Source organism: Thermobia domestica, chromosome 3 (genome assembly GCF_964235325.1).
Source record: "Thermobia domestica chromosome 3, izTheDome1.hap1.1, whole genome shotgun sequence".
Classification (NCBI taxonomy): Eukaryota; Metazoa; Arthropoda; class Insecta; order Zygentoma; family Lepismatidae; genus Thermobia; species Thermobia domestica.
In genome coordinates this window covers 80,159,925-80,175,428 of record NC_137456.1, presented here as the reverse complement: position 1 = coordinate 80,175,428, position 15,504 = coordinate 80,159,925, and the positions used below count along the sequence as shown (strand labels likewise).

General features: G+C 34.2%; 1 protein-coding gene across 1 annotated transcript in view; it reads right to left on the bottom strand.

Moving 5' to 3' along the window:
* The window catches only part of LOC145681844 (regulator of G-protein signaling 7-like), a 461,439-nt gene that overhangs the window by 156,905 nt on the left and 289,030 nt on the right, over positions 1–15,504 (bottom strand). Inside the window, exon 4 of the mRNA XM_081753452.1 lies at positions 6,755–6,805. Coding sequence (XP_081609578.1) covers positions 6,755–6,805 — 51 coding nt within the window. The remainder of the gene's footprint in view (positions 1–6,754; positions 6,806–15,504) is intronic.

Below are 15,504 nucleotides of genomic sequence, written 5' to 3'. Positions count from 1 at the left end.
ACCCTAGCTCGTGCCAACTGGGGTTTGTGATGGACAAACACCATGTGTGTGGGGTTTTCTCGGGGTTCTTCCGTTTGCACCCACTTTTTTAAAACTCCATCACTTTGTCTATAATCATTATCATCGCTGTTTCTTAGCCTTGGAGCATCATCGTGTGATATTAAACTATCGAAAAAGAAATTATTTATATCGGATACTCGATCCGAATCCAAATATAACAAAATCTGTATAAGGCAAAGTTTGAGTATGAATAGGTCGATTGCTATGTCCTTTGTCAGCAGCGATTATATCTATGACGACGCCTACAGTATGAAGTGGGATTTGAACCACTATAGTGCATTTGAGGTTCTACCACCGAGCAGCGAAAGCGTTCATAGCTCTCATAGCAGAGTTACCAACCTCAGAGAACAAAATTATCGATTTTCGCCTTTATCGTATATTCGTTATGCACATGATAATTGTAGAAATAACTATAATGTTACTAACAATAATATATATTAAACTATTATATATTTAACTTATGTATTAATCTTCAGTTTCGCACTCTGAATCGGTGTCACTGCCCTCGTTATTTTTAAAATTCTTGTTAACACTGCTTTGAACAACAACATTTCCATCCGTTCGTAAATGTAGTTGAATTTAAAGAATAGATACAGGGTTGCCATTTGCCAATACTCAAATTGTTATTGATTTATTTTTGCCGGAATGACTGTTTAAAAAAAAAACTCATGGTATGTGTGTTTTACAATTATTTAATGCATATCTACAATTTATTTGCACATTCAAAAACTGCAGAAAAGTATGTGTTCTAAAATTATCATATAGGCTATAGCATTAAGCCTTAAAGTATCGTACGGCTGGCAAACCTGGCTCACAGACACGTGTGCTAGCCTCTATACCACCGAAGATAGTTGTGGATACAAAAACGTCGACCCTCAAATAATTAAAACGAAACCGGGATAATTAAATTACAATAATTACCTGTTTGTGATATCGAATTCTCATGTTTCACTAGTTTTATTTTTTCGTTCAGTAATACAGTAATTTAATCTCTGTAGATACGTTCTAATAAGGAATTCATATGTACGAGACAAAGATAGAGAGAAGATATATCTGGCAACGCTGTTACGGATTGCTACCAGAGGAATTACATTGTTAAGCCTCTAGTGAAGATTATAGCCCTCATCAAGGTAAATCCCCACCTACTTCATTTGCACAAAAGTATCCTTCCGCCCGCCCACATTAATCGTCCATTTTGTGGTCCATATAAGTCTTAATGCGCTGGCAGAATCTCTAAATAATTCCAAAGGAAGAATTAGAACTACATTCACAGAAGATCGAGAAGGTATTAGAAGTGGAAAACAGTGAGGTTTTATAATATTACTTTTTCTTTTTTTAAAACTTGTTAAATAAAGAAGCATTTATGCTAAAGACTTAAAATATGCCATTATTAATAAAGCATTATATACAAAGAAAGCCAGCTCAAACATTTATCTATGAGTGAGATGTTTTATAATTTCATTGGGTTACAGTTTTTCCTCTTGGAAAATGATACTGATTATGAAAAACAAGTATACTTTTTGCTGAATTCAAAACTACATTTGATTTATATACAGGGTGGGCGGGAATTAACTGCAATTGATAATCGTTTATAATTTTCTAAATACTTAACCACTTTTCATAAAACAGAAAGTATTTTGTTCCTTACAATGGTATAAGTTATTACATGATAACCCATTTATGTCATTGCAGGTATAAGTGGCGGACCATGGGGCAATGTCTAACCTTGCGTGAGCGAGCAGGGCTAGCATCCCGGTACGAAGTATGGTAGCCCGTGGTCCAAATATAGAAATGGCGGCAAAGTGTGAAAGAGATTCGTGTCTCGGAAGATGCAAAGACCATAAGGCATTGCTACTCGGTGTCAATGGATATAAATTCTGTACCAAATATTAATAGACGCGGTCGTCCCTCAACATCAAAGACGGAGCAAATGTGGAAGTGGTTCAGAGAATATTCATTCGAAGTCTTCAGAAATCACAAAGACCACCATTTTGCAACAGTGGTTTAACCCGATAAACAATCCAAACTATTCTGAAAGAATAATTGAATTTTAGTCCATTGAAATTGTTGCCAGTTCTTGCAAACGTACAGCTGAAGAATCTGCAGAAGTCTGTCGCAAACATCCCCAACCATTTACAAAAGCTGGTGGATAATATTAGTATTGGTAATATTGTTGACAGCATCATTCACTAGATGAAAGGAATACAGTCCATTTTTACCACTTTCTTTACAGTGCGGCACCTTTCTGACATCCTGTATAACCAATGATAATTTCTATAACTTTTTACGGATTTCACAGAAACAATTGTATTAACTAAAAATTCTGAAAAAATCTACATTATTATATTGTAACAAAAAATAAATGTTCAAAACTGTCTTATCAATGTATCTTATTGAACTGAAAAATATACATATAGATGAGTAAATCCTCATGCGCTGTTTTTGAGAAAATTCAATGAAAGATATTTATGTAAAACAATGGCCCAAAATTATGGTTAACACGTAAACCTTAATATTGTGACAATATGAGATATATATTTTAATCCATAGTTGGCATCGAACTGACTTTATGACACGCTTGAAAGTAGCGATGCCAACCGGTGGAAAGAAATCCCATACTGAGGGATTTTTTTGACTAGGATTTCTCAAAATAAGAAAAAGGAAATTTTTGTAAAAGATTGGCACGATTTATGGGATTTTTCATACATCTATTCCCTTTATGCCAAAAAAAAAAGATCTATGGGCGAAGAGTAGAGAAATAAGTCTTCGATAAACTTGAAATTAATGCTAATTATCAAATTTTATTACTACAAAATGCATGTAAGTGTTAAAAAGATTTATGTAGTGATTTGTGAATCTCCAAAACAAGTGTCAAGGAACGTTAATTATTCTCTGGTATTTAAAAAAGGAAAGAAATGAAAGAAAAACAGAATTAAAGGAAGAAAATAAAACGAGAAACGTACAACTTTGAAATCGTTCCATACGAAATGACTGAAGAATGAAGTAGACAATTATGGCACAAAAGCGTAATGTAAATACTAAACTCATTATTCTTATTTTCATCAGCATTTTTAATTCTCTCTTTCAATTAACGAAAATACTTGTCTTCATAAACTGTTTAATAAATGTAGACGACCGGGATTTTTGAATAATTCACTCATTTGTTGAAGAAATTGACTGATATACACTAATTTCATTGTTTATGTTTTCTAAGTTTAGACAATTTTGTTATTAGTAGGGGCACGAGTTTTTCGCACTAAAAATTTGAAAATTTCGCGTTTTGTTTTTCATATTTCGCGTTTTGTCGCATTTTCCAAATATAGTTTTGCATTTTGTAGCTCTTGTGGAAAAGATATTCCCTGACATTTTTTACCATTGTTCCTTTTATTCACAGATCACTACAGAAATAAACCATTAATTACCTAAAAACAAAGTACACGGAATGTTTTACTTGGCATTGTAAATTTCACTTATAAGAAATTACATTTTTTAAATCAAACTGAAGGAAAATCAGTAACTAAACTTACTATGAGTAGGAAAGTTTTGCTGTCTGTTGAAAACACATAGGCACAAGTTATATTTAAGCATTAAACATAAGCATGTTACATTTTTCTTCTTCATTGTTGTACGTTTGTCACTTATCACCAGTCCATGCCATTGGCTAGCTAATTAAAACGGCTCCTCCCATTCAGCTGCGATGGTGATAGCTAACGCGGAACATGTTGTCTTTAGCCGTGTCAAACCACCCAAAATGCACCGTTCATACCACGTTCCACCGTTCCGTCAGCGGAAAACTGGTGTTTTTAAATTAATGAAAACGTAGTTTTAAAATTTCGCGTTAATTCGTGTATTGTTAGGAATTTCGCGCAAAACTGTCAATTTCGCGTTTTATCGCGCAATGGAAACCAATGAAAATACACACAGAATATCATAAAACATCAAGAAACTGAAACTTACTTAATTCTGACGCATTTCGTTTTATCGCGCATTGCGAAAAACTCGTGCCTCTAGTTATTGTTATAGCGTTGGAGTTCAAGAGCAAAATGGGAATTTCTGCCTCTCGAGGTGGGATTTTATAACATTTCAGGTTGGCATCACTGCTTGAAGCTAAATTACCTTTGCGTAGTTTTCGAGATATGGCGCTAAAAATTGAATTGCATGTTGATAATAATAATAATAATAATAATAATAATAATAATAATAATAATAATAATAATAATAATAATAATAATAATAATAATAATAATAATTGTCAGTATTTATTCTCCTAATGAAATTGTTATGCAAAATAAATGTACTGTATATGTAAAATAATATATCATTAATTAGTAGATTTTATCTGTTGTTCGTTTTCTCCTAACGGACACACACACACACACACACACATACACAAACTCCTAACAGTGATGCACATATTACTTGTAAAAAGCCCTGGAAAAAAATGTTGGCAATCAGAGACATTCGTAGGATTTTCTCCAAGATTCAAAAGATAGATTCCAAAGGGGTCAAAAGACCAATTCCAAGGGGGTTAGAGGGAAGCAAAAGACCGGCGCACAAGCACAGTTGCGAATACTCGCCCACACACACTTTGATGTGCGCGTGCTCATTAAACCAAATATAAAACAACAATAACGAACGTATCCTTATTTACTACAGTGAATATATTTTTCTACCATATTAAAGTGATCGGGAGAAGTCGTGAAGCTTGACCTAGATTTACAAATTTCAGCAGCCAATTGAACTGATGATGTGTCCCAGTTATCAACCCAACCACCCATCAAATTAGTGCCATCTCTCGCGCTGTACAAAGAACATCCCTGTAATGTTGTCGGATTGCCGCTAAGTTTCATGTTATTTTTACTGTTGTTGTTGTTATTTTAAATTTTTCTATTATTATTGTTATATTTAATTCAAATAATTGTTAGTGTTGGTGTTATGATTATTTAAGTTTTTTTTTTTCGCTCGTTTGCATTGTCTTCTAAGTTCAGGAACGTTATTTGTGCACTTCTGTTGTTTTATTTATTTATTTATTTAAAATCAAGTGTGCGTTCGGAAGGCAGCTGCATGAATCGTACCGAATTCATCCTATGCATCACACTATGATTCATGTTGAGCCAAGGCTTTTGTCTTTTTGAAGAACTGACCACTACCAGTGATTTTTTATTTAATTGATATATGAAATGCTTCTAATCTGAATGAATTTATTGGGATCATTTCTTCAACTATTCCTATCCAGGATATTTTTTTTTTGGTATATTCGTATCTAGTTGTATGATATTTTTATCTATCTACATACATACAAAACATGTACACACGTATGTGTATATGTATGTTAATGTATTTTTCATATGTTAATTAATAATAAGTAACCTTAAATTCAGTACTGTCATTTATTAAGAAATTAAGTAATTTCTATAATTTCAAAATAGGTAATAGGTAAACTATATTTTGGATTTTAAATACAAACATTAAACATATTCTTTAGCTCCAATCGAACAATATTAAAAAATTCGCAAAGAAAGTTCCTTCTGAATTTCCATTATAGTTTACAAAATATTTTTTACCGTAAAAGAATTGAAATTAAAATGCTATTTATATAGTCATATACAGCATAATATTTCAAAAGTTTACAGTTACTACTGGAAATTAATGCTGCCACCCATTTCAAACATTTTAAAAACTCATAGTTTCTAATGTATTGAAATTTAATTACTTATCGATAGTATGAAACGTTGTAAATACTCGTAGTTGTAAATTTCCATAACTGTCCTTCAAGTGAATCTGTATACCAACCAAAGGTAGTTTTGTCAAGTTTAACAAGTGCCCAAAATTAGCCTCTTGAAAACAGCTCTTATTTGTAAAACAATACATAATGATCGCTTTTAGCTGTTACAATCAAGTAGCTTGATAAAAGTTCAGCGTAGTGTAACAAATTAAAGTCGCTTTAAAACCGACAGAAGAAAATTTTGGTAAGGTGAGTGTAGGAGACACCGAATTCTACTTGCCCCGGGCACCGAAACCTCTAGCTACGACACTGGGGATAACTGCCTTTGCACCCCGCTGCGGGTCCCCATGGTAACAGTGATCTGCTGTCACAAGACAATAAAGTAAATTTCGTATAGTAAAATTAATACTGACAGGATGTAACCCATCACAAGATTGAATAGATTGAAGTTAAATCAGAGATTCCACTACTAGAGGTAAAATGGGGGCGTTTTATTGTTGAGTCACTATTATTCTAATCTAACGATATTTTAAGAACTTTAAAAAAACAAATAAATTAAATATTAAAAATCTGATTTATGCTTTGGTATTTCTGCTATAAATAAACGCCTTCCCGCCATCTCAAGTCTGCTGTGTAGCCCATAACCTTATTATTTCAGGTGAATAAGTTCTTAGTTTCTACAAAAAATAATAACTCCTTTGTTTATTATTGTGTGATGCTTCGAAGAAAGTTAATAGTTTTAAAAATTACTTTATCAAACAGTGTTAATGGGTTGGAAAACAATAAGCCTTTCTTGGACCCAGAAAGTGATTATAACGCGAACGATCTTTTTATAGCTTCTGGTTTTAACAGGTTAATGGTGGAAGAAGGCGTGGCTATCATAATGACTGAACGCTTGCTTACAAAACACAATGATGACTTTCAAAACGATGGAATATTATCGTTTATAAAAGTTAAAACTTCACTCACCTGAGTCTTCAATGTTGAGGCGTTCCATAAGCCACTCAATGAGGTCGTAACCTAGAAGCAGCAAAGAAAAACGAAACAATGAATTAACAACAAAGGAAATTACTGTAGAAGAGCAAGAATATATATATATTTTTCAATATTTTGAAAATCGTAACTTTGAAAAATTACCTCATTGCCATTGTTATCATATCACATATGGCCTTAATCAAGACACCGGTATTTACAGTGTTACTGATGGAGTAAAAACTACGTTACAAAAAAAAAAAGTACTTATGAAGGAACAATCTTGGCAAACATCGGAAATATCTTACTATTTTGGGAAGTGAGTGTGCCACACAGAGCAGTGTTCGTAGTTTGAGGTAAATTTCCTTAATTTAGGGAAATTTCATATGCAAATTTGGCAGAAAGGGAAAAAGGGAATTTTTCGGTAAAATGTGAAAAAATCCAGGGAAATTCGTACGCTGACTGATTGACCAATGTAAATGCTTAAATTTTCTTTGTTCTTTAGAAATAAACCAACGAAATAGCAATAGTTTGTGTCAGTGGCGCATTTACGATTTTGTTTCGGGAGGGGCTTTGCTAACTTTCGGGAAGGGGGGCTTTGCCTGAAAATGTGAAAATTCTACAAGATATTTCATATACTTTACTATAGTAAGTAAGATTTCGGGGGGGCTTAAACCCGGAAGCCCTCCCTTAAATACGCCAATGGTTTGTGTGTATGTGTGTGTTTAAAGTACCACAATTTGCATCCATTGTTAGCTGGGTGTATTTTTTTCCCAAAAAAGGTGAGAAAAAAGAGTGAAACTAACAGAAGCAAAAAACAAATGAATGAAACAAATGTGGTTGACACTTCCTTTAATAATTATAGCTAAATTAATCTTATCACATAATTTCTGTTATAAGAATTGGACAATGAACAAAGTAGGGAAAATTTAATAAGAAAAGGGAAAATTTTTGTCTCAGTGGAGGGAAATTTTCCTAAGGAAACCTACGAACACTGACACAGAGCCGTTTTAAGATACCAGTGAACTCGGCAGTTGCCGAAGCCCGGGTTCCTTCTTATTTTTATTTAACAGAGAAACAAAACACAACCTCAGTAGTCGAAGTAGACTGATTAGAATACTACGTAACCCTAATACGTATTATTTGATGCAAAATATTTTATGAAAAATGCTGTGAGGAAAGAACTTAGGGTTATATTAAAAGCCTTAATTTAGTCTTATATATTATGATTTTCAAAATTCCGTTTCAAAATAAAATAAAATAAAATAAAATAAAATAAAATAAAATAAAATAAAATGAAATAAATATTGCTATCAAACCTCGTTATATTTCGTTGCAAAGTTGTCGGACACTTGTTCTTATGAAATTAGCATTGATGTCATGTTTTTGGTATATCTGGTTATTCTTTCAATTATGGTTTGATAGTGCCTGCGGTGATCAGTCATTTTCAAAAATGAAATTACTGAAAAATGAATTAAGAAGCAGTATTGCACTATTGCCATTAAAGTTTAATATGTATTAGCAAGTTATTAACTTCGCTGATCCTTTTACCACATCAAAATGTAGAAAGACGACAGGTTTGAATAGGTGAAAACACAGGGCTCATGGAGAAAGTGAAACACATACAGTAGAGCCGTATTTTCCAGAACCTAACTGAATAAACAGGAATTGATATAAAGCAATTGAAGAAACACAAATTTCCGGGTATAGACAAAATTCCCGCTGTGTTAATTTTAGCTGAAGGGAAATAATTGTGGAAAGAGGTACACAAATTTACTCTCCTAATCTGGAACAAGGAGGAATAACTACAAGAGAGGAAAGAATCAATCGTTGTTCCAATTGAAGTAAGACGACCGAGGCATGTACCTTTTGTCAACATCTTATAAAATCCTCTCAAACATTCTGTTAGCAAGATTAATACCATATGCAGATGAAACTATGAGAGATTGTCAGTAAGGTTTAAGGCAAAATCGATCAACTATTGACCAGATATTTACTATTCGCCAAATACTAGAAAAGAAATAGGAATTTATCACCCCCGATAAGTCAATTTTTGATGGATTTCAGAAAGGTCTTCGATTCCATTACGAATTTTACATTGTTTAATTCAAGTTTTGAAAGACATTTTAAATCACTTAAGAATTTACTTTAAAACATGAAGTAAGCAATATGTGTATATGCATTAATTATGCACCTTGTCCCAACATAGTTGAAAGCGTATATTGGCTAATAAACAATTTACCCTTGTTTATCCAATAGTTGCGACTTCTTTCATAGGGATTATGTTGGCAGTCGAGTTGGTTGGCTAATGCTGAGCGAACGGGCCAGTTACAACGTAGGGCCAAAGTTGTCTAGCCAATCATTTCCTACTGTGAGCATCAGTGTTGTCAATTTGGAGTAAAAAATGTTAAATCTAAGGAATTTAACTTCAAAGACAGAGAATAAATATCGTTTTTTGCGATTTGCAACTCTTTTTGGCATTTTTAAATGACAATTTCACGACTTATTGACAAATCTATCGACTTCTGTACTATGGAAAACTTGTCCTGTAATGAAGTACTGTTAGTTTGAACCAGCTTTAATATGTTGTAATCAGTGCAAGTGATTGAGAAATTGTGCATAGATACACGTATCTTTCCACGTCACTCTGTGTTTTCTGTTACTCTTTGCTTTCTAACAGAGAATAATTCCAGCCTTCAATTTCTAGCTTAAGAGGCACAAGTAAAACAGCATTTTCAATAATAAGCCAATTAGCATAGTGTGAGTTGAAGTGAAGTGAATGGGTATTTTTCTTTTCGGACTTCTAATTTTTATGCATTTTTAAAAATCTTAAAATGAACTTTATAATTAACCTAAAGTACTATGGCTCCAATTTCTAGCGACATTTTCACCCAAAATTGGAGTTACATCATCCTTCGTTTACCGACTTTTTGTGTCAATGTTTTGGTAATACTACTGGGTGTATTGTCTGTGGTGCTTAGGTTCTTCTGGAATTTTCTATACAGTAATTGCTGCATATTGAGAAAACACGCCTTAGAATTCCATGGACAACCATATTATGGATTTTTGTTTTACTTATTAGTATTTTTAAATCAAAACAAAGCAAACAACAAATACAATCCACTTGAAATCTTTTTCATATAATTAAAAGTTTTGTATCGTACAATAGAAGGTAGAAATAAACTTCAAATCCGTTGACAAAATAATTTCACAACAAAAGATTTCGTTACATTACACTAGGAAAACCAACTTGCTATTTGCCATAGAAACAGGGATAGAAACTAATTGAAAACAAGAAACAAAGAGATCTCCTTTGATTGGTTGTTTTCAACATAGATAAACTGACAAAACTTCTCCTCCTGTACGCTAGCAAAGTTATTTAACTGTAAAGTTAGTGCAATTTGCCATTTGATAAAGGAAACAGAAGCAATTATTAAAATGCAATATTACCAACTAAACACATTGACTGTCAAACAGTAACTATTTACACAAGAATACACGGTTTATTTGTTTTCTGGTTCTAGTATGTTTGTATTTTACTTTGACAAGCGATTTGCAGCATATGTTTAAACTTATCTTTCAAAGTTTGTTTTGTATGAGACATACTAAAATTAATGAATGATCATAAATTTATGTAATTTAGTGGAGGATTTATTTTTGTTATTTACTATTTAGTTAATTACGCTTTGCGCATAAAGTCAAATAATAATGTTCAGAAACTGAATTGCACTCAATGTTTGTTTTCTAAAAAAGTTGGTGGGTGTCTCATAACTGAGAAGATAGAACGATAAATAATTAGAGATACTGACTCTCTACAGTTTGATCTTTTTCTATCTTATCACTTTCGGTCATTGGCTTATGTAGCTTCTGGTTTCTGTCTTTATGTAAATTATAGTTTCCTGAAAATTTAGTTCTCTTTTAAAACATGAGTATCAGATAGTAAAACAAGGGTAAAACATGCAGAAATCATGGCAGATATATAAATATATTTTAAATCGATTTGAAGAAGCGTATTAACATTTAATGTCATTGTTGTGTTGAATTGCTACAATATTGCTTCAATTCACACAAATGCTCTTTCACTTATATGAAAAAAAAAAATAGAATACGTATAAATATTGTGTATAAAAATACAAAAAAAAAAAAAAAAAACTATTAACCTTTAAACGTCCACTGACGCAACTGCTGTGTCAAACCTCAATAGCTCACCCACTAATTAAGCTAGGAAAATAATTTTGGCATCAATGTATTCCTGAAGGATAAAGCTTTCCGCAGATATGCAATTGTTGTATTTGGGGGCTACCACGGCGGAGGAGAGTAGGGTAAAATTCGTGTTTTTTTTCTTGCATCAGGTTTGTTAGGGACCATTTTCCCCGTAGAGAACACTCACAAATATTAGTAGCTCATTACATGATAATACCCTATATATATACTTGTTGCTTATGTGAGGAGCAGGGGGAGAAAATTGGCCAAGTTGTTGTTTATTTTTTTTTAAATGAAATGAAATTTTTCAGTTTTACGTCCCATGATTATTCCGGCTAGACTAAAGGAGACGGTGATGATTGATGATGAGAAATGAAGACAACGGTGGAACGAAGAAAGTGGGAGGAAACGGGAGAATCCCGAGGAAAACCCATGCACAAGGTGTTTGTCCACTACGAAGTCCACTTGGCGGGAGCTGGAATCGAACCAAGGAACCCCATGCACCAGAGGTGAACGCTCTACTACTGAGCCACAGGGGCCCTTAAAGAGCAACATTGGAAGGAAGGTAGAACGAGAAAAAATTCCCACTCCCACAGAGATCGAATCAAGGTACCCAGTTGCTAGGCAAGTAGATGACTTGTCGACTGGCTTTCTGAACATCATTGTCTCCATCCTACGTCTCTTAATTATCTCTGTGATTAATAGTAATAATAGACTATTAATAATAATGATAAACTGAAATAAGTTTGAATTTTTGTGTTTTGTGGCCTCATTCACAGTATTTCTCGTCTCGTCCCGAATCTCAGAAAGTTTTTATCGTCTCGTCTCGTTTTGCAAATTTATGAACATTTTTTATGCCGTGACTTTAAAATAAATCATCTAGAAGTTATCAGAACGACGTGATATAACATTTAAACCATTTTTAGTATTGGAGTACAATGACTTGTGTATCTTCAAACGTTCATAAATGTAGTTCGTTGTGCTCGTACAATCATATTATGAATTTATTTATTTTTTTTACACTATGTATGAATTATGTAACACTTAAAAAGTGTTTGAGGTAAGATTAGGGTGAGATAAGTGTTGGCCACTAGATTAGTAAAATTTCTTGTCTCGTCTCGTCTCGTGTCCTATTTAGAAAAAAAGGCAGTGGTTCAGGGGTAGAGTGTTCAACTCTGGTGGAGTTCCGTGGTTCGACTCCAGCTCGCAGCAAGTGGGTTTTGTGATGAACAATCATTATGTTCGTGGGTTTTCTCAGAGTTCTCCCACTTCATTCCACCGTTTCATTTATTTCTGATCATCACCGTCTCCTTTAGTCCGCACACAATAACTGTGGAGGGGAAAATTGAAAGATTTCATTTCATTTCATTTTTTTCGAATTTGAAAAAATGCACTTCTGATATCATTTTCGATCGATCTGTTTGTCTTCTGGCCAACACTATTTATGCAATACCGAGGTTATAAAAGACGGGGTTCACTATTAACATACAAGGGCGCCGATTTCTCTGTAACTTTCGTGGTGGTGGTGGGCATTCAGATGTGTGTTTGGTTGCAGACAAGGGTGTACGAAGCCATATAATTATGAGGATTTTGAGATAAATTGAATTTAAATGATGCCAAATATTGTATGTTTATAAAAAATACATATTAACAATAAAAACTACATATTCATAAAAGTACATGGGGATTCACATGAGCATTGGGGTCCGGGACCCCCCAGGATCGGCGCCCTTCTTAACATAGGTTCCAAATCATAAATAAAACTTGAATTCAGCTCAGGTGACGGGAGGACATACCATCATACAAAAACAACACTATCATAGCCTTTCCCCACCATACTATCTCGCATACAGTCACAGGGTGTATTATAGGATCACGTCACCGGTCTTGCTACGAATTAAAAATAAATAACTATATTATTATACAATACAATGTGTATTGCTTGAAATTCAGACAACACTGAACGAGTAGATATACTTCAAAGTGCTACGTAAACAGAATTAATGGTGTTTACAAACAAGAAAGAACGCTGCTCCATTTTAAAATATTTCCACCACATTCCCTTTCGTTGATCTTCTGCAACGCTAGCAGCTGCTTCAAACATGGCAAGTTGTTTCTCTTCTAGTATAAATGAATTAGCCCTTGTGTGCTATTGGAAAAGCAAGGCTTTGGAGCAATGGGCATGTATAATAGATACGGAGGTTTGTTTATTTAGCTTCTAGTGCTCCTGCCACTTAAACGCTTCATAGCCAGAAATAGCTACTACACACGATCGTATATACCAAGTACTTCATGCATAAAAGTTGGTGTGGGAATTTCCTCTCTGTTTCAGACTGATGTTTCCTGGCGCTAGATTTTCATTCTCGTTCCAATGTTATTTTCAAGGGTGTAATATTCTGGCTGCAGAAAGCGGCAACGCTAATAGTAATGGGTGGAGTTTTGCTGGAAGAGCTTGTTTTTAATGATACTTTAACCTCAACTGCGCTTGTTGTCGGTGTAATTATATTTAGTGAAGCCATTGTCAGGAACTTGAACAACGCTTCATTTTAAAAAGAAAAGGCGACATATCTATGGCAGGTTATGTTCGGACTCAATTACACACACAAAAATTAATTATGAGTCGTAAGTTTTACAATATTCTGGTACACAGCATACATGTATTTATTACTAGCTAGCCCCTCATGTTGGACTGACTACACCCACCTTCCTGCCAGTTCCTAGATTCCACGTCGATATCATGTCTTCTTTTTACAGGAAAAGAAGTCAATCACTGCTGTTTCCATCTCCTGCTGATTAGTGAAGCGTTGTGATTTCAGGAAGTGCTTCATTACACCAAAAACAAATAGTAATCCGAGGGAGAAAGGCCAGAATTATATCCCGAGTCTGGCTTCAGTTCAATATCAAGTCCCTGAAGCGTGGTTTTGAGTTACCCTCTTTTAGCAGGGTGTGCTTTCGTTTCATCAATCCAGCCTTTTTTTTTTTTTTTGGTTTAAAGCAGCGTACATTCCACTCAACCGTTCGGAACAAAGGTTAGGACAAATTCAAAGTGAATTACCTACCACCTCATAAAGTTAGTTATACCACACACAGAGTATGCTCGAAACGGTCCTGCTTCACGACTGGTTCTAGTAGTTGGACGTTGTTCAACCACTGCTTTTGCACATTCAGATTTCGAAAAAAAAAAAAAAAAAAAACATACTCTTTGTAGCTTGTGACTATCCGTTTCAGAAAACGGACATCACGCGGATTCTGCAGTAATTCTCGCCACACATTCATCCTCCTCTGACTCGGAGCTGGGGTAAACTTATAAGGCACAATGCGGGAGCACCTGATAGTTTTTAGGAGTTCGTGAAGGTAACGCACTGCAGTGAACTTTTAAATATCGAGTTGATTTGACAATCGTCGTGTGTTGATGGATGAATTTTCCTGAATGGTGTGTTGTATGACTTCAGAATCTATTACCGTGCAGTGGCCGTAGTTTGCCTGACCTTCGATTTTTACAGGCTGTACAAAATTTCTGGAGCCAACGAATTTTGTGGTATGGTTAACTGCTTCTCCCTCTTCCACATGACAAATGTTTTGGATTGCTGCCGCAGCGTTATACCAAATATCGAACTCACAGAGTAACAGTTCATGTATTAGAGGTTGCTCAGTACTCATCGTTACTGTCACTAAACAGTGACTGAAGGTATTAACTGAGTGGCGTGTTAAATGGTCGGCTTACCTCAATACCTCCTGGGCCAATTTGGCCTTGTACTTACACTTGATAATGGCGCACACACGAGCTTGCTTTTTGGTTAGTGGAAGTGTTGCAAGACTTGTAACTTATCCTTGGAATGCAATACGCTACACAGGCACGTAGCCAGGATTTCGTAATAGGGGGGGGAGGGTCCGTGACGAAATACTGCGGTTATTACACCAGGGGCTCGATCATTCTAAACTAGTTTACTGGAAACATATGAGATACTTTTACCAGGATTTCGTAATGAGGGGGGAGGCATGAGATACTTTGGCTACACACCAGGGGCTCGATCAATCTAAACTATTTTACTATGGCAACATATCCATATTGGTTTCTTAGGACAATAAAATGAGGATATGTCAGTAAGTATTTTAATAACGAACTATGAAGAATCTCGAGTAAAAGAATATAACAAAAAGTATTGAAAAAGATATAATCTTCCGAGTTTTTTAAGGACTTCTGAGAGTCTATCTCAGTGGTGTCCAATTTTAATGAGCCTGAGGGCCATAACCGTCTTTGCTAACAAGGTGAAGGGCCGCAGCTAATACTACTACTACTACTACTACTACTACTACTACTACTACTACTACTACTAATAATAATAATAATAATAATAATAATAATAATAATAATAATAATAATAATAATAATTATTATTATTATTATTATTATTATTATTATTATTATTATTATTATTATTATACTACAAAAGAAAAATATAAAAATGTATTTGAAATATTACATTCAATGTGATAAATGAGGGTGACTAGGAGAGTTTACAAGGGCTGGGGTATCTACATCC